We start from the raw sequence: 20,992 nt of genomic DNA, 5'->3' as shown, positions 1-20,992 counted from the left end.
CGACCAGGGTTAGGCTCTGATACCAAATTGTCACATCTCGATCCGGGCGAGACAACTTCTCGGGCCCGACTCCACCGTAGTACGATATTGTCCACTTTAAGCCTCGACCACGCCCTCACGGTTTTGTTTCTGGGAACTCACACGAGAACTTCCCAGTGGGTCACCCATCTTGGGAATGCTCTTGCCCGAACTTGCTTAACTTCAGAGTTCCAATGGAACCTGAAGCCAGTGAGCTCCCAAAAGGCCTCGTATTAGGTAGAGATGAGAATATACATATAAGGATCACTCCCCTGGGCGATGTGGGATGTCACAATCCACCCCCCTCAGTGGCCCGACGTCCTCGTCGGCACACCACGACCAGGGTTAGGCTTTGATACCAAATTGTCACATCTCGGTCCGGGCGAGACAACTTCTCAGGCTCGACTCCACCGTAGTACGATATTGTCCGCTTTGAGCCCCGATCATGCCCTCACAGTTTTGTTTCTGGGAGCTCACACAAGAACTTCCCAGTGGGTCACCTATCTTGGGAATGCTCTCACCCTGAATTCGCTTAACTTCGGAGTTCCAATGGAACCCGAAACCAATAAGCTTCTAAAAGGCCTTGTGTTAGGTAGAGATGAGAATATACATATAAGGATCACTCCTCTGGATGATGTGGGATGTCACAGTTTTCATACTTTTTTCATTAGTTTTCCTTTAATTAAAAGAATTCAATATCGTTTTTCCTTTTTACTGCTCCTAATTCGTATCTCAATTTTTTCTTCCACCTCCATCACATATTAACCATGTTAACTAATCTATGTTGTAGGTACTATATATATCTGTATATATACTATGGTATGGATTTATAAATATATAAAAGAAAATTTTCTTTTGAACTATTTTTATGAATTATAGGTAGATTAATTTTTATTTATTTTTATAAATTCCTCCATAACATGTTAAATGTATTTATAAACATATGATATAGCTACCACATCTAATGACATATAATTTTTTTTTTTTTTTTTAACTATTTGTCATGAAAGTCGTTAGATTCTTTTATTCATATTAGAATTTGAGTAAAAATACATAAATTAAGATAATTAATTGACTAAATCCGACATTAGCTCAAATGTCTAGACCTCGATCAAAGTATCCCTTTATAAAATAGCTATAAAAATTTGACGCCATATGGTAAAATAATTTCCTACAGTGTGTTACTTTTCTTTTTCCAATTAATATATGGCATGTGATTAAGGAGATATATTCTTTACAAGGATATATGCTTAAATAACTAAACATGAGCTCTTTCTTTTTTTTCTTTTTTTTTTAAATGCTAGGAGTAGGAGTAGGGCCTGACTTGGTAAAGCCTTGATTTCGAAAGTGGATCCTCTCCGGATCTTTTTTGTAGGGATTTTTGAAATTTTTACATCCTAATCGTTTATTGTATACCGTGTGATTATTTTTTGTTAGGTATTATTTGTGTTTAATTTTAAATATAAATATTCAATTGATTTCTAATCGCATGATGTACGATGAATGATTAAAATGTGATGATTTTTAGTATCCCCACTATTTGAATCCGGATAGAATCCAAATCCCTTGATTTGTACATTTCACTGATTATCTTATTAGACGCGGACTAGACACGTTTTTAGACTTGGTGTGGCTCCCTTAATAACAGTCAAGACGTCGTTCATGCGGTACAAACAAGGCACAAGCTTTCCATGCAAAAATTTCAAACTCCTCCGTTTCACTGTTTACGGCATTTGCTTTTGGATCTAATCTCATTATGTATGTCAAGAATCCTTATTTGTCAACTTAATATACTTTTGTTTTTTTGTTTTGTTTTTGTTCATTCTTTGTTTGTTAGTTTTGGTGAACTATACTTTTGGTTCAACCCCTACTATTCTCCTACTTTAGTTGTTGAATTATTGACTTATTTTTTGTAATTGTTGGTGTTAATACTGACAACATCGTTGTGCGTAACATGTAAATCGTTTTTACTAGAGAACGAAAGAGTTTACCCTATAACTTTACCAAAGAATTTGCCTTACAAGTTACAACTGAGACATATGTCCTCGGTGGCACAATAGATTTTCTCTCTCTTCACATGTATAACTTTGGGTACTTGCTAATAAAAATTTCTTACATGCAACCAATGGTTGTATAAGAAATTTATTTACACAGTGTGATTTAAGGCTCGTTTGAATGTGCTTTTAAAATGACTGAAAGCGTTTTTAGAAAAAATGTTTTTAGGTTTCAAAAGCACTTAAAGTGCTTTTTTCCATGATTTACTTACATCTTTACTAAATATTGGTTTTAAAAATATTTTCACCACAAGCGCTTTAATTAAAACACATTCAAATAAGCTCTTAATCTCAAGTGTTAGGTTGGAGTTTAGAGCGTCTTGACACTTGCATTATTGGACTAATTCAAGAAAATTGATAAATTAATTAACTAAGCCGATATTAATGAAGTTAGTTAATGACATAGTTGATGAAAAAACAAATCATATATTGTGAGGTTGGCATCTTGTTGTTATATATAATATATATGGTAAAAGGGAGTTGTCGAAATTGGAGTAGCTGTGGATGTAGAATGATCACCAAATACTACCTACCCAATACCATTACATTAGGAATTTACGAACAAAACAAAAAAATAACCAACAAGGAAACAACGTATATATTATAGACAAATTAAAATTATTTCTTGTATATTCAGTTTTATGTTGTATATACTCTACGTGTATGCAATGAGGAACACACCATTTGTTGGCTTAAGGGTTCGTGCTGTAGCTTTCACATTGCAGGCTTCATGAACTTCTTGAACCAATAAACGTACGCATTTTTTAGGTTTCTGACATTCTCGATTAAACTATTATTTTTTTTAATTTAAAAAAAAAAAGATTAGCTGGTGGCTTTGACACGACAGTTTACATTTTCGAGAGCCGAAAAGACTCATAAAGATATTTCAGCCTCTTTTTGACTGCTATCGTGCGATTCACCTGGTTGAACTATAACCTTTGGATATTAATTTTATGTTTTTCATTTTGGTGAGGTAGAATTGGAAAATATTGGGTATTGTCAAGGCTTCACACAACTTGTTCCCTAGGCTTTTCAATCCATCAAGGTGGCCCTAATAAATGCTTGTTCAATTTCATTGGCTCTTGATTCGGTCACCGGACATATTTTCTTTTGCGACATATGAAATGATTATATGCTTGCCCATACTACTAAATTGAAATGCAGTTAAGAATACTATCACCGTGTCTAAACTTTGATTTACATTGAAATGTAATTCTAATATTATCATCGTGTCTAAACTTTGACTTACTTGCGATACTTCCACCATTCTATTGTCTATGCAATTAAATAAAGTTCACTAGGTGATTTTAGGTAATTATTTCTTGAGACTCTTTCATTAGTTTTCTATTGTAGCTTTGTTGAGAAAGGAAAAAAAAAAGCTTTTATAGCAGTACAAAAAAATCATGCCCCTTTTGTAAGGTTCTTTCAATATGAGTTTTATCTGGATTGGTTTTAAATGGGTTTAGGCTCAGGGCTTTGAATTTTACGCTCTGAGTCGGCCCATAAGCTTGGGCCTTTAGACCATGTTCTTAGGCTGGACCTTATATGATCCGACGTAATATAAATACTTTTGAACTTTCTTTAAAATAATTAACTTTATTTTAATACTTACTTAATTGACTATACTATGTTAACCAAACAAAAATCAAATAGTTGAATGGCCAAAAACTGGGCCGAGATGGGCGGCCTGCTCATAAGCCCAAATTTTTTAAGCCGGTGGGCTGGCCCAAGGCCTCACATAATGGACATAGGATTGACTCGGCTCATTAATTTATAGGGCCCAAAAATTTAGAATCCAGTATGATCTTTTAGGCCCGGCTCGGCCCTTGTTACATTTTCACGAGGTACGCCACTACATGTTCGCCGTTGAAGATTCCGGATCCTCGTCTGACCCTCTTTATGAGGATTCTAGGAATCCGTGAATCGTATTCATTCATCGTACATCGTACGGTTAGAAATCATTTTAAATATTTTTATTTAAAATTAAACACAAACAGTACCTGATAAAAATTGACCGCATGATGTACGATGAACGGACACGATTCACAAATCCCCAAGATTCTCACCAAAAGAACCCGAAGAGGATCTTGTTGGGCTGTCGAAAATTTGTGCTAGCATCAAGCGGGGGCAGTAGGTATGTATGGAGTGACGCATCTTTTGCTTTAATCACGAGTACGAGTGAGAAATCAACCTATTAAATTGTTTGAGCATTGACCTAGACCATCACTTTGACTGTCATTCGTGACCACGTAATGCAACTTGAGTATTTTCGATTTTGAATGAAGAGAAAAAAAATACGCAATTAGAATTATCAACTTATCGTGGATAATGATTGAAGACTAGAATGAACATATATGGTCATGCTAGTCGACCTCGAAACCTTTTCAAATACTGAAGATGGAAGTGTTTAATGGTCGCATGCTCAAAATTTGTAGTCAAAGAAGATGGAGATGAGATTCAAGTGTGACCACATGTAAAAGGTAAACAAAACAAAGAAGTAATCACCAGTTAAGTTTTCTTCCTGAGGCTGTGGATCGATCGTACTCCTTCCTTCCATAAAAGTGAAAGTGAAAGTGGGGCCCATTCCACACGGTCTGCAAAACACAGCAAACCAAATGGACACAATCCCCATCTTGCAATCTCACTTCCTTATCTTCGCCCCCCTGCCCTCTCACTTTTCTTGCCCTTCCGTGTTCTTCTGTTTTGTGTGGTCATGATTAAGTCACATTAATATTTTATATTATTTTTTTATAAAAATAATAAGATAAAAAAGAATAGTAATATAAAATATTAACGTAATTTAACCGTGACCACACAAACAAAATAGCACAAGAAGTGAGAGGGCAGACCACTTTAAGAATCCTGCTCTGCTGTCCTCTCTCTGCCCTGCAAACAGAGGTAGAAGCATGGCAGCCGCACTCAGCCTCCTCAGACTCCCCATTCTTCCCCAAAAGTCCACTCAATGCCTCTCAAAAATCCAACAGAGTTCATCAATCCCAACAAAACCCAGCAATGCCAAGGACTCAACAAAACTCCTCACAACCACCACTGACCGCCTTAAGTCAACTTCTCTCCCACTTACAGCTCTCACATTGCCCTTTTTGTTGGACACCAAGGCAAGTGCAATTTAGTAATTAAATAAAGATGAGAACTTTCCCAATGTTGTTTATGTATAGGAAGTGATTTTGGCACACCGTTTTCTCCTTATTCGTATCTCCCATGTCATTTTCGCATGTTCTTCCTTTCTAATTTGGATTTTTGAGAGGTTTTTTGTTTTCTTTTCAATTTTGGGGTGTGGATTAGAATGCACTTGCTGCAGGTGGGGAGTTTGGGATACTGGAGGGAAGGACATTTGCGCTGATTCACCCAATTGTGATGGGAGGACTGTTTGTGTACACATTGTGGGCAGGCTACTTGGGTTGGCAATGGAGGAGAGTGAGGACAATCCAGGAAGAAATTAATGAGCTCAAGAAGCAGGTGAAGGCTACCCCTGTCACACCCGAGGGGACTCCAGCGGAAGCTCCCCCATCTCCTTTGGCACTCAAAATTCAGCAGCTCACTGAGGTAGGACGCATTGTCTTAAACACCTGTCTTTTTGAAAAACGGGGGCTCCTTAAGAAAACCTCACTTATGACTTGGATTTTAGATTTGAAGTATCAAATTTAGGGCGGTTTTAAACTTAAAATCTAAGCGATCAACCAGCTAGAGACTAGAACCTATAGTATAAGGTTTTATACCCTAAAACAATCAACCATGTCCATTAATGAGATCAACCGAGAACAATTTTAACATATACATGTAAATTAATTTTGATTATGTGTGTGGCATTCGTTATTGTGCAAAGTTTGGTGCACAAAAATTGGTATTTCCACATAATTTAGTGGCATTTGTCATGAAATGTTTTATTCCGTGGAAGTGTCTGATGTATCCGTGTTTCCTTATCAGGAAAGGAAGGAGTTGATGAAAGGGTCTTACCGGGATAAACACTTCAACGCAGGATCGATATTGTTAGCTTTCGGAGTTTTTGAGTCGGTTGGTGGAGGACTCAACACTTGGTTTAGGACAGGAAAGCTATTTCCAGGTCCCCATTTGTTTGCTGGAGCAGGTAAAGTTTGTATTTCTGCTTGGAAAGCTCAAACAGATAATTCTAAGAAATCATGTGCCCGAACATCACAAGTAAAGGCGTCATTGACCTTAGTTGGTTTTCCTTGTTGTCAACAGCTATCACGGTGCTATGGGCAGCGGCGGCAGCTCTTACGCCTGCAATGCAAAAGGGAAGTGAGACAGCCAGAAGCCTTCACATTGCATTGAATACGATAAACGTTCTGCTTTTCGTATGGCAAATACCTACTGGATGGGAGATACTTCTGAGAGTGTTTGAGTTCACTACATGGCCTTGAATTGCAGACATTCCAAAGGGTGAGATTATTATTTCAGCTACCATCTGCACGCCCAACCTATGTTCTTTCCCTTTTTCCTCTGCTAATTTTCATAGCCTTGTGCCTAAAATTATCTTCATTAGGTGCTAAGAATTACTTTTAAGCATTGGATGCCGTGTCCATTCCAGTTAATTTTTTGTATATGTTAAGGAGAATTTCACTCTATGCTTTACAGTGCCACAAAATACACTAAGATATATTTCCCTTGCCTAGTACCGATTTACGTTTGAGAGCAGAGTATTGACTGACTACCGTAACGACATTATATTCTTTTTTTCGATTTCTTACCCTTATGTTCAACCTTCATTCGAAATCATCAACGATGAAATGAACGTGTAGTGTGTTTCCTTTAATATCTGCAGCATTGGGAATGGCTTGTTTCTTCCTAGTATCCAAAGAAACTCCGGAACCAACGTAATCTTCTGCATTCATGTTCATAGTTCACTTCATTTCCTCCTGACACGCTTCTTGTTCTAGCTAAATCACATAAGTCGGCACAGTTGAATCTGCTACCAATCGAGTGCAAAATCATTCCATTGTAGCATATTGGTAACCATTTTTACTCTTTACTGCTTGAAATTAGTTTTCAATTTATGAGCATATTTACATCTTTTTTTCTACTCTCAATAACTAGGCTGTGAATGTTTATGAATGAGAGTTTATAATCTTGCAACGCAAGAACGACAAATAGCTAGAGAGGTGGAAATATGACATCTGAACTACGTCGTTTCTTCAAGCAGGGTTACCGGATACATAAATGAGTAGGTTCAAGGTATCAAGGTATAACGTACGTATAAGGTATTCCTAGCATGCAGATGCAGTTTGTGCCTTTCCCTCAGATCAAAGGCAAGGATATTAGGTTATATTCCGAAGGGTGAACTGCCACTTTAGTCTCTAATATTATAAAAATTTGCCAATTACATCTTTAATATTAGATTTAAAGCTACTATATTCAATTTTTTGTCAATTTAAGTCATGTTACTTGCATGTAATATATATTGTAGGGTAGATTAGTAATTTTTCATAAAAAAATAGTGTATGGAGTTAGCTTTGAATGATACATTAGACGTTAGATTCGTAGCCTATATGAAATGTTTAGAGCTTATAGGCGAGAAAATGACGGTATTACACTCTAAAGTGCATCAACTGACTTAAGTTGATGATAAATTGGATAAAATAGCTTTGAATATAATATTAGGGATAAAATTAGCAATTTTTAATGAATTTAGGGACTTAACTTACCGAAAAAATAATTCAATGACCTAATTTTCACTCAGGTAATTCAAGGACTAAATCGGCACTTCACCCTATTCCAAAATAATGTAGTATCGGAGAAGTTCCTAAAGGATGTTGGCTTAAAATTATGTTATACTTTGCCTAATTCCATTACCACTTCTATACATTTCAGGCATTGTACATATGATCACATTTTAGCCATCACATCAGTTAAAAAAAAGGGATTTATGGAAGTTTGTAGGTCTTATATTCCATTTCTATGAAGGGCAGGGTGCATTGTGACCGTCTCAGTGGGAGTTTTTCTCGTCTAATTAGACAAGTGGTACTTGTGCCCTGAATTAGGGGTGGGTTCGGTTCCGTTTGGTTCGGTTTTTTGCGAAAACTGGAAATCGAACCGAAATTACTGTTCGGTTCGGTTCGGTTCGGTTTTCTATCGGTTTGTGTTCGGTTCGATTTGTATTCGGTTCGGTTTCGGCCCGGTTCTGTGTTTTTTTTTTTTTTTTTTTTTTTTTTTTTTGCTTTTTTCCCCAAGTAGCTTAAAAAAAGTATATGAAAACAACTTGCATCCATTTTGTAATAAGTCCTATTTCAACATAATCGTCAAGATTCAAAATAAGCATTCCAAATTTCTAATCTAATCATAGTCTCAACTCAAAGACAATGAAAATAAACATTCAATTCAAAGTTTAATTATAATCAAGTGTTCCAAAGTCCAAAGTTAAATAAGCATCAAAGTTTAAATCTTCCAAAAGTCCAAACTTAAAATAAACATCAAAGTTCAAGTATTCCACATCTAAAAGACTAAAATAAACATTCCAAATTTCAACTTTCAAGTGCCCCACAATGAGAGTGATCCACGTACTTTTTCAACGACAATTTGCTTGCTAACGCTTGGGTGGCCTAAGGGGCAACATATCACCTTTTTTTGAACTTCCACTTGCCATTTCTACATAGAAATAATAAAAGAAAAGATACTAATTAAAATGTTATTTAAAATAATCTAACAAAATCAAATGCAATAAAGGTTTAAGGGTTTTGTTAAAAAGATTAAAAAATTAAAAATAACCTCACAAATCCTGGAGGCATGAGGGTTCGAACCCATGCCTCCAGCTTGTAAAGTTTCATTGAAACCAACTTGGCAACAAGTTCTGTTTTGTTATGATTGTATGACTAAACTATTTATAAATATTCAAAAAAATTATATATATATATATATATCGGTTCGGTTCGGTTTCCGAGCCTCAAAAACCGAAACCGAACTAGTCAGATTCGATTCGGTTCGGTTTGACAATTTCGGTTCGGTTTTTTTGCGGTTCGGTTTTTTTCGGCCTTGGTCCGGTTCAGTTGTCGGTTTTTTTCGGTTTTCGGTTTTTTGAACCCACCCCTACCCTGAATTTTAATTTTAACCAATTACCTCCTGAATTTTTGTGATTGACGAATTTACCCCTAAACTTTAATTTTAGTCGATTATCTCCCTGAATTTTTACAATTGGCCAAGTTCTCCTTTGGAGTTAGATTTTGAAAATTTTCATCCAATTTTTATCCATCTTAGTCACGTGCGTTGTGCACAGCACATGGCAAAAGTAATTACTCATCTCAACAAATTCATTATTAGAAACTAGTCAAGTATAAACGTTTAAGGAGTAATTGGCTAAAATAAAGTTCAATAAGAAATTGGCCAATTAAAAAAACTCAGAGGATAATCGGCTAAATTTAAAGTTCAAGAAAAAAATTGGCAAATTATAAAAGTTCAAGGGTATTTGACTAAAATTAAAATTAAAAAGGAAATTGACCAATTATAAAAATTGAGTAACTAACTAAACTTAAAATTCAGAGAAAATTTGACAATTTCTTACAAATTCGGGAAGAAATCGGCGAAGACAATGGAGTTTGACAGAACTGTCGTCCAAAGTACCTAGTTAAAAAGAAAACGAAAAGGCAAAGACAGATATTCTTACGGGCATCACAACCTTTACCTTTTACTCCCTACTTTTTCAATAGTGGGAATCAGTCGCCATCTGAACATTGATTTTTGCTTCTTGAGCAACTAGAATGCTGTCTTTCTTCATCTGCCCCATGCTCTCCAGAGTCTTTAGTTAAAAAAGGAAGATTGTGGGGCTCTTTAGTCATTACGGTTAATGAGTCAATTTTATTTATATGTAAATAACAGCATAACACGCATACAAAAATAACAAAACTAAAAGTTCAACAGACATGTTAAATTGTAATTTGGTGGTAAGGAGAAATAACTCCAAACAAGAGAATAAGATGCCTCTTACTTTCCGCTCAAGGGATTTAACCAAAGAACAATACTTGGTTACTTAAAGATGAAACTCTTACTCAAAACTCTTATTGTTTTAATCATTGACTTTTGTGCTTATGATCAGAACTGTTCATTGTCACATCCCAGCCCGGGCCCCCACCACAACTCGGGCTTGACTCCACCATAGTACAATATTGTCTGTTTTGAGCCCCGACCACGCCCTCACGGGTTTGTTTCTGGGAACTTACACGAGAACTTCCTAGTGGGTCATCCATCTTGGGATTGCTCTTGCGCGTACTCGCTTAACTTCGAAGTTCTTATGGAACCCGAAGCTAGTGAGCTCCCAAAAGGCCTCGTGGTAGGTAGAGATGAGAATATAGGCTTACATTCCCTGGGCAATGTGGGATGTTACAATCCACCCCCTTAGGGGGTCGACGTCCTCGTCGGCACACTTCCGGCCAGGGATTGGCTCTGATACCAAATTGTCACATCCTGGCCGGGCCCTCACCACAACCCGTGCTCGACTCTACCGTAGCACGATATTGTCCGCTTTAGGCCCCGACCATGCCCTCACGGTTTTGTTTCTAAGAACTCACACGAGAGCTTCCCAGTGGGTCATCCATCCTGGGATTGCTCTCGCGCGAACTCGCTTAACTTCGAAGTTTCTACGGAACCCGAAGACAGTGAGCTCCCAAAAGGCCTCGTGGTAGGTAGAGATGGGAATATAGGCTTACAGGATCCACTCCCTTGGGTGATGTGAGATGTTACATTCATACTATGAATCACACAGTAAATATCATCTCTACAAAAAATAAATTAAAATTAAAGACGTTTAGTCAATTTATTGTAGCAAATACATAGACGGTTTGTAATGCTTTTACCAATACCATTCATTTATTTTTAAACAATTTGATGACTAAACAATCTTAGTTTTAATTGATTTTTTGCATATGCGATCTTTATAGGGTGATTTATAATATGAATGGTTCTGATTATAAACACGAATTTCTATAAATTGACAACAAACAATTTTAAATTGGAGTTCTTACTCATCTTTGAGTAGCCAAATATTGTTCTTAACCAAAATAACCAGCCGTACAGTAATGAAAGGCCCTTGGTGAGTAGAAGAATCTAATGAGACAATGAAGAGAAATGAAAAGTGATAGAAGAAGCAGCCAACAATAGCACCACAAGCAAAGTCAAGTGCAAGACGCAGACGTTAATTTATTAGTGCATGGGACATTAAATCGTCAGAAGATTTGAAGAATCAAATTACAGTGAGAAATGAGAATAGTAGTAATGTTTTACTTTGTTTTGTGATCGTTAAGAATGTAGAAGAATCCCAACAACGTGTACTTAGTGCGTCTTTTTGCTGTTAGCCAACATTTAGGACTCATGAGAACCGCAGAGGTCATATGCTATTGCAATTGCTAGCCAGCCCATTCTTCAATATAATCAACAAAGTGAGCCGCCAATTGCACATTCGAAACTGCATCTATGAAAATGACAATTGAGGTGACATCAATAACTTAGAAGGTCATATTTTCTTGTTAGATTTATGTTGTCAGAATGTGTATTCGATCATACATTTAGGAAACGCATCGACGTAAAAGAGTTTAGATTGTATTGATAACAGAAACGAATAATCACATTCCCATTCACAATATATATAATCACATTCAAAATTAGCTCCACATCAACGTAAAAGAGTGATTGTATTGATAACAGATAACATAAATAAATATAATCACATTTTCATTCGCAATATATATATATATATATATATATAATCACATTCAAAATTAGTTCCACACTCTTTCGTTCTCTCATAGAAGAAGAGTGTGTGATTGTCTTTTTGAATCGCAAATAAGATTTGATAATGGACATGCTAATATTAAAACTGAAGAGCGCATTAACTCCACGTAACAACGTTATTTGCATCCCCCTAGAAATGCACAAGGTGTTTGGGGAAGGCAATCGTAGCACTTTATTGAACAATATTGCATGATGTTAGAACATTTCCATTAAAAAACTTGGAAATTGGTGAATTAAAACTGGTTTTAATCCCTATGCGCCTCCGGGTAGAAAAATGGGAGTTCATTATGATTTGTTTTTGCTCTAATGGGGGAGCTAAATGAGGGTTCCCAAACTTGAAGATGTAAAAAATGTGTTTTAACAACCCCGGCGAGTTGTTTACGTGCTTCTTTTCTCTTTCGGTTGAAATTTAACCGGTAATAAAAAGTGCTAAAATTGGTGGTAGCTCTCATAACACCTAACATTGGTAATGTTCTTAAACATTTGTGCTAATTCCAAATTTCAATGAAAAGGTATCTGACCTTAGACAAACAATTAATTAAAAACCAGAAACGGTTGGGTTAAAAAGTAATTGATTTCATAACAAAGAGAGATGCTATTCTTGCAACACTCAAGCACTGAAGACCTGTATCCCAAGAAGAAGAGAACATTTTGGAAATAAATGGTATAATTTATGTTGCCAATTAGCTGTCAATTAATATTGTTTATCAAGTAGTGTAACAATAATTTCTCCATTAACATTGTTGCAGATATTGCTTTTGGTTCAAAGAATCCCCTTATGACAAAGAAGGAGGTCATCCCACACAAAAAAAAGTACAAAAAAATTAATAAAAAGCTTATCCAAAAATTCTTAAACAACCATTTTTATAATTAAGAGCACATTTTTTTATTATTATTAAGGACACTTTTTTAGGGGTTGCTACTTTTTTTTATTAATTGATACCAATCTTCCAATGTCAAATTTAATTTGTTGCTTTTTCCCTCCACAAAAGAGCTCAACTACTTCAAGTGGCTCTTCTGCACCTGATGCCTTTCTTTCTGTTCTCAGCATGTTTCTCATGACCTTTTTTTATTTTTTATTTTTTATTTTATTATTTCAAATTTCTCCCATAACATTTTGTGTCAAATCCTGAAATTGCTTGTACTTAAACTTGTCCCAACTATAAATACAACACACACATCAACTTATATCTCATTGTTTCCAATCCCTATGTTTCTTCATTTGTTCTAAGTTCAATTTTATTTGGGTTACATTACTAATCTAGAATTAGAAATACAATCTTGTCATCAACAATGGCATCCCAACCTTCTCGTCCGTGGTTCCGGCTGGGCTCCTTTGTCCGTCCGGTCAGCACCCCAGCCCCTGCCCCAACTCCTGCGCCCGCCCCCGCCCCCATGGTTATACCTTCAATGAGGCCAATAGCTCCTGCTCCTGAGCCTACTCGTCCACCTACCACCACTGCTCTTCCACCGCCCCCTCCTCCTGCCGCAGTGGCACCACCACCTGACGCCACTGCTCCGCCGTCACCACCACCGCCTGCAGCTACTCCATCACCTCCCCCTCCTCCTCGTGTGACTACTTCATCAGTTCCGTCATCACCAGTAAACAAAGCATCAGTTCCGTCATCACCAGTAAACAAAGCTGCATCTTCTTCAGTGCCATCATCTCCTGCAACCAGGGTTTCTGGAGCCCCATCATATTCAGGGGTACCTTCTCCTACTAGAACCAAAGCCACTACTACTTCAACTACTACTTCTGTGCCAACTTCTCCAGCCAACAAACCACAAACTCCCAGCACTTCTCCGCCAAAACCTGCCATCTCCGCTACAAATTCTCCTCCATCTTATAAACCACTCCCACCACACACTTATTCTCCACCAAAACCCACCACCATTTCATCCACTGCTAGGGAGGCTAATAATTACAACAACCAATCTCCCAAAACCATCGGGCCGGCCGTTAATCAAACCCCACCTCCTTCACCAAAGCTCAAACAAACCGCCCCACCGCCATCTCCTCTCACTCTTCCACTATCTCAGCTAAGGCCGAACACTTCAGATAATCAAACTGACCAACCCAAGTTTCCCATTGAGGCGCAGAAGACAGTGCTGGTCCAACAGAAAACCATTGATCAACAGAAACCCAATTCATGGTTCAGCAGCTTCATCTCCGGAAACTCGAAAGGCGAAGACTTTCGCGAGTCCCCGAAGCCTAGCAATAAGTCCCTCAGCTCAAAAAACGAAGGAGAAACAAAAGAGAGACTCATATCTCACAAGAAGTCTCCGTCTAGTTCCGATCACGAGGCAGCTGGCATGAGGGTTATCACCGTTGCAGGGGAAAATAGAGGAGCGCTCATGGAACTCATAAAATCTCCAAAGAAACATGGAAGTGGGGAGCACTCTCATCACATTCACAAGAAGGGCAATGGCAAAACCCTAATGGGGAATCAATCTGATCAGAGCAGCTACAGTGGCAGCGAAGAAGGCAAGCACAAAAGCAAAGATAAAATTCACAGAGCAGGGAAAGCTGCAGCATCAAAGCCTACAAGTGCCTTCATGAACAGCAATGTTCAAGGAATCAACAACTCCATTATATACAACAGTTCTCTCACTCACCATGATCCTGGGGTCCACCTAGCTTTCTCCGGGAAGCCCAACGGAGAAGGGTTTGAGGCCAAGAGCCACCATGCCAATGGCCTCAACAGTTAGACTGAGAGAGAGAAAAAGTGATGAGAGATGATAAAAAAAGATTATTAAATTCAAGTGTCAAACACTATGCTTTTGTGTTTTGAATATATTAGGGTTATATGGAAATAACTTCTGGTGATATAAGAATAAAAATGGAGGTCGTGATGTCAGTGTTGGGAAAAAGAGGGCATGGGATCTGCTCTGCTTTGTACGTCTTCATGGTCAGCCTTCCACTACCCATTGATGGGGGTGGGAGTTTGACTGAAGGTTGTTGATCAATGCCTTTGCTTTGATAATAAAACGGGCTGTTGCCCTCTTTATGAATATCACAATGCTATCAATTCCTATCACTTGAGTTAGTGTTACTATTCCATTGTAAATTTAGGCTTTGTACCGTTCTTGTAAAAATTGGCTCGTTATGTTTTGAGCGACCTATTGATGGAACGAAGAAGTTCGTTGAATGAGAGATTAGTCATAAGACCATACGCAATTTGACTGATTGGTTCAATCCGTGACTTTTAGAGTTTCAAGGCTTGTCAGAGCGACCAGTCGACAAGCTAAGCTTGTCGGAATATAATGCTAAATTCCCAAGTTACTATTTTTCTAGTTATTTTTTTTGTTTCTTATTTTCGAAAGTCATTTCCATTTGAATTTGAACAATCACTGATGAGTCGATATTATATTATATATATTTTACCCTTATCTTAGTATTAATTTATTAATTATTTTGTGTGAACTTTGATATTTTATTATGTATTTTCAATGTATGACATTTGACTTTCTCTGGAGCAAAATGTGATCAAATGGACGAATTTTGGAGTGATTCAAATTGGAAGACGTTCATGTGTCTCTCAACTTGTTTGTATCAAAGTTTCATAAATGTTCTACCTAGTGGTTTATTTATGATGATGAAATAAAGAAGCAGCATGTAGTGTTGTTGAAGTGACGTTTTGCGTTTATTTGGGCTTTTTGGCATCCAAGATGATGTCTCTTGGATTCAAGGCCTTCTGCAATTATGTCTAGGGGACATCTCAAGCTTTAATTCAAGTTGTTTTGGGCCTGTTTGAGCCCTGGAAGTCCAAAAACATGGCTGATTTGTGACTGGGCAGATTTCCCAAAGTTAGAATAGGAATGTATTTCCTGCTTATCTTATCTATTATGTTTTCTAGCTTTTAGAAGATATTTTTCTAGTAAGGATTTTAATTATGTAGTAGTATAAATAAGGCTTTTTAGCCATTAGGGTTTTTTAGGGGAGAGGAAGGAGAAGAACGCATAATATTTTGGAGAACTTTGCTAGGCTTTGATGATTTGTATTTCAAGGTGTTTTCTATCCTTATTTTTAATAATATTTTGTTTTATGATTGTTTGTAACTAATTCCGTTTGTTAGGGGTGAGGCCATGAGCCTTAGCAAGAATATATAGTTTCTTTTCAATTTGCTTATGATATTATGCATGCAGGTTTTGAATTATTAATCACTGTTTTAAACTATCTAATTTTCTTAATGCTTAGCTACCATTAGGGTGTTTAGAAAAGTAATTTGATGCAATTTTGGTCGGAGGTCAGTCCCTGAAATTGACGAAGGCTTCTTGTGGTTAATATGTGCAATTTCACTTAGGATGAATACCACGTCTTAAGGGTTATATGGTTTTTCAAAAGATTTCACAAAGCTTAATGAGTTATGCATGTTTAGACTTGATCTGAATACCCTAGACAGGTTGCATGTTTAAAATACGCTCTATGTTGAGAGTCCAAGTAGGCATACTTTAGGAAAACCTAACCTTTAAAATATGCATGTGTAATTCATAAGTAATTGGAAGAACTACATAGGATTCTTAAGGTGACGGCGGAACCTTAGGCTTTTACAATTTAATTTTCGAAAACCATTTTCTTTTAGTTTATTTTATTTTGTCACTTTATTTAATTATTTTCTATTAAATTCGTTTTTATTATTTGAAATCACAAAATCACCTTTTTCTAAAACTTTGTTTTAAGTAATTAATTAACATTTGGTTTGATACAAATTATTCATTCAATCCCTGTGGAGAAGGACCTTACTAGAGTCATCTGTACTACAATTACCTTATACTCTTGCAAGTATTTTAATGTTTTTTATCCCTACTTTTACAGGTGATAAAAATCCTATCAATCACAATCTTGTTAATGAATGGTTATAACTTATTAAATATCATTTCATTCAAATAAAATAATTAATTCTAACAAACAAAATTTTAAACAGAGAAAAACCTCATGATCCAACAAGTACGCATGCGTGGAGTGACATGCCCAGACATAATTACTCTATTTGATCTTCATGTTGAATTAGAGAGATTTTCATGAAAGGAAAAATACGAAATAAATTGTGTTTGCTTCACGACACAAACTTGTTTCATGAAGCAAACAGTTTTGCTTAAGATAGTATAGCTCGCATTAGGGTTTATCATTTTCCATTTAGCTTCTTACATTTTGAATGGATGGCTTGTAATTTTCTTATGCTTACATTATACATTACATCATTTTTTAAATTGAAATAGAGTGTCAATGACGTTATATTTTTTCCTTTTACCTTATTGATAAACAATGACGCAGAATCTGAACTAGAATTTTCTAACATTAGAAAGAAAAGTAGCACTAAACTTATAAACCAAGATATATGCCTCATTTGACGTATATGATTTGATTAAATTATTAATTTAAATTGGATTAAACTTATAAGACAAAAGAGGTTCAAATGAAGAGAACAAAATGTGAATAGGGCTTGAATCCATGCTAGTGATTTGGTATTCAAAAAGTTGACATTTTTTTGGGATGAATGTGAAGCCAAGGCCCAAAACAAAGAACTTAACCCTACAATATGATCACAACCTGAAGTAAAGTATACACTTGGGAGGGGTCAAAGCCTTTGCAACCCAAATCAAAGTCGTAGCTGAAATTGGGCATTGCACAGAGCCTAGCTAGTTACCAAAACAGTTCGACTTCATTTTGGGTATTCTTGGTGTGTTTTGTATTGAATACAATTTGAATTTAGGGTAATATTTTGAGCCATATATTTATCTCTGTCTCCATTCAGGAAGCATGACAAAAATGGTTAGATACTTTTTGTAATTTCATTATTTTTCATATTGAAAATGGGAGTACATACATGTAGTGATAGAGTGGCCACCAAGGCACTACCTACACGTATAAAGTATAATTGTACAGAACATTGTACTGAAATATATCCCATTATTTTCTTTTCATTTTTTGACTTGCATGGATCCCACTAAATTCTTTAGGCATAAACAATCCAATAGAAATGGGTCAAAATGTGTTATATACTAGCTCCCTTATTCATGTATTTAACCTGCATATCAACCATTGGCTTGCTTATGATATGGCATGTTTGCAGTGGGTCTATGTGTTGTGTAAAGTCGTTGCATGATAGATATGATGCATCAATTTTATGGTCCTAGTTAGCTTATCAATTTCTGGTAGTGCTAAAAGAACTTTCCATTTCCTCTTTTGTAAAGCAAAAATAATTATGGGAAAAAAAGAAGAAGGGATAGGCTTTCCCAAGTAACCCCCACCCCAAAACTCTAAACTCCAGTAAAGAAGAATATGATCTACAATCTATTCGACCATTCATACTTCAACATAAATTTAATCATGCAAATTATAACTTTTGTGATATCACCATGGAAACATTGCCCGGCTCTCAATTTTTTCTTAAAAAGAATTATTTATGCTCTCCTTTTTCGTTTAAAAAATTTCAACTTTTATTGTTCCAGTGATCAGAAAAGGACTTTGTAAGAGGTGGGATGCCAAAAGTGAGATGCTCATGTATGGTCCCAATAAAAGTTTAAGTAGTGGTGGTTTGGCCACTAATGCATGGATTTGCATGGTTGTAAGAATTAACTAATGTGACGTGAAGAGCCTTGGGTGCTAAATTAATCATCATCTGTCTTAGGAAATCCCCAAGGTCATCGTAAATATTTATCGATCAGTTGTTAAACAAAGCATATGATTAACCTCATTGGATGCCTACACTGCATTTGATCTCAATGTACTTGTACCGGCATGATAGAATAACTGTTATATGAGTGTTGTACAAATTGTTTCTCACCCTCCGAACTGTACGTAAAGTTTTCTCCAATGAGATGAGTTATGTAGTTTTTTGACGAGCACATGTGCATAATGTTAGTTGCTGTCATGAATCTTTAGCAAATAGTAGGTTGCATTAGTAACCTAATAGATATACGTCAGTGGGACATTTTGTAGGAAATAGCACATGAGAAAAGTCAGATTGATTTGAAGTGGAACATGAATTTCTATTATATATGAAGATTAGCCACATTTTTTGGTTTCCTTTCCTTAACCTTTCCTTGTCTGAACCCCACATTCGAAAGATAAAAACATGATAGAGGTTGCTTTAAGAAGAATCCGAAGCATTTTATTCAGCTTTAAGGAGCACTCAGAGACCAAGAAAGCCTATTCTTTCTTTTAATTTGCTAGCATCCGAAATTGGTTTTAGGCTTCTAGCTAGCCTTCGGAATAAGCAAACAATTTGCAAATGGCCAAGACAGAACTCATCTGATTCTTCTATGTCCTTGTTTCCCTTTGGCCAGACCCTTTTGGGAAACCTCTTCCAGCTAAAGCTTTTCAATCCCCCAGAACATTCCAATTTTGAATGTCTTATTTGCCCCCATAAATTATCTGGCCAACTTGTATTTCCTTCCTCATACCAAAGAAAACATAAATCAGAAGGCCAAACTGAACAAAGATCCTATGCATACGTATAATTATCCTAATTTTTTCTCTAATCTTAAAAGTAAATAAAATTATAGAAGGCATGAAATCTTAGAGTAAATGACAATTTTGAGCCGCAGTTTGATTTCGATTTGAGTCCAGTCCTTGTCAATCAAGTCCTGTAGTTTATTAGTTTAACTTGGTGATACTTGAGCAAATGAAAAGGCACACTTGGTCAAATCCCCCATCAACTTTAATTCTCCAAAGGGATACATTTGAGACCACATGAAACACAAAGAAAAGCAAACGCAAAGGCAAAATTGAAACAAGGCAAGCATTATAGAATCATATTTGAAAAAATGTCCCCTTTTAATGGTTTCTTTCAAGATTCATAGAATATTTTACTTGTGTAACAAGGGATGGGTAGATATTTCTCTTCAATCCGCTGCTTCACTGGTTCAAACATTTTCTCCTCTCCATTGTGTAAGTAATATTGCTTATCATAGATAAAAAGACTTAGTTGACCATATAGTTTTAATTGCATTCAAATCATTTGTCTAATTCTCATCTTTCTTTTCTCGAGTGTCATATTTTTGCTTGCTGCCATATTCCTCGAGAGATGTCTAGATTGGCTCAAGTCGTTCTAAAGAGGGTCTCGAGCTATGGGATCTAGACAAAAGGTTTGAATGCAATTAAAACCATGGGGTTATTTAAAGTTTTTTTCACACTGTTATTCAGTATATTACGGTCTAGTAGTATTCATCTTCACTTGTAAGTGAGATGTTTTAGTATTGATTCTCGCTAAGGCGAATTCAAACCAAATTATTATGGATAACCCGTTTGTGATGCTTAACACAATCCTTGACATCTTAGTGTAGATAATTACATATGTATTTTTTTTTAATAAACGATATTATCTACATCAAGAGGGAGGGGTAGACTTAGCCTTACAATAAGCTAACAATAATGTAGTTCAAATTCGACTTTAACAAGAATCGAACCTAAGACCTCTCACTTACAAGTGAAGAGGAATACCCTTGGACCAGTACTAAGTGACAATATCATATGTATTAAAACAAAAGTTTTTTCACACTACCAAAAAGCAAAATACTAAAAAAATTAATAATAGAGGCATAAGTCTTTTTGGGCCCCTAAAAATGGCATTTTTCAATGTTACTTTCATTACTCTCAAATCCATAATTTTACAAAAAATTCAGCTGTGGAGTACAACCATATTCTTTAGATTACTTATTTTTCTAATATTTTAAATTGATTTTATTTTTTTTCTTCTGAATATTTCATTATGTACTTGATATTTCAATTTATTCTCATTAAAACGTTAACTAGCGCTTGAGAATTAATACGGATTAGGAATTTTGTTAATTTACTGTACAAATTTGATGTCCCTACCATTCCTCTATTAGGAATATTATATAAACGACAATATTTTCTAAAAGAAAAAAAGAATCTAATTAAAAGTTTAATTAGAATTTAATTTTCTGGTTTGGAAAAGGAAAGGTCATAAAAAGGAAAAAAAATAAAAATAATAATGCATGGTAGGAGGGTATCCCCAGTCATAGATTGTCACATGGGAGGAGGAGATCTGGTATTCCATTAAAGTCGCCTATGAATTATATGGCGCTATGACCGATCACAAGAACTGAAAAAGAGAGTCTTGGAGAGCTGAACCTTTCAATCCTAATTCCGGCCATGCATAGTTCATTACCGTATCTGTTAATCTGCCATATTTGTTAGT

At 36.1% G+C, this 20,992-nt stretch overlaps 2 protein-coding genes across 4 annotated transcripts; both read left to right on the top strand.

The window, feature by feature from the left end:
* The first annotated feature begins 4,915 nt into the window (after positions 1–4,915).
* LOC103927213 lies at positions 4,916–7,566 on the top strand. 3 transcript variants are annotated; one of them, XR_007251114.1, is made up of 6 exons: positions 4,916–5,188; positions 5,376–5,636; positions 6,018–6,177; positions 6,294–6,491; positions 6,874–7,060; positions 7,252–7,566. XR_007251114.1 is itself a non-coding variant. In XM_048565054.1 (5 exons), exons 1-4 carry the CDS (start codon positions 4,979–4,981, stop codon positions 6,470–6,472), a joined length of 810 nt encoding a protein of 269 aa, XP_048421011.1. In that variant the 5' UTR covers positions 4,916–4,978; the 3' UTR covers positions 6,473–6,491; positions 7,252–7,566. The 3 variants fall into 3 exon arrangements, 2 of the variants coding, with proteins under 2 accessions (XP_048421011.1, XP_009334387.2); XM_048565054.1 differs by lacking the exon at positions 6,874–7,060; XM_009336112.3 differs by lacking the exons at positions 6,874–7,060; positions 7,252–7,566 and having other exon boundaries at positions 6,294–6,723.
* A 5,552-nt stretch (positions 7,567–13,118) lies between these two features.
* On the top strand, positions 13,119–14,534 carry LOC103927207 (vegetative cell wall protein gp1). The gene has a single exon (XM_009336106.3). The coding sequence runs from the start codon at positions 13,119–13,121 to the stop codon at positions 14,532–14,534; it is 1,416 nt and encodes a 471-aa protein (XP_009334381.2).
* Positions 14,535–20,992: the final 6,458 nt, after the last annotated feature.

The sequence above is a fragment of a genome, unplaced genomic scaffold, assembly GCF_019419815.1.
Source record: "Pyrus x bretschneideri cultivar Hongxiangsu unplaced genomic scaffold, Pyrus_bretschneideri_v1 Contig4, whole genome shotgun sequence".
Classification (NCBI taxonomy): domain Eukaryota; kingdom Viridiplantae; phylum Streptophyta; class Magnoliopsida; order Rosales; family Rosaceae; genus Pyrus; species Pyrus x bretschneideri.
The sequence above is the reverse complement of the archived record's forward strand: the minus strand, read 5'-3'. Positions and strand labels throughout refer to the sequence as shown.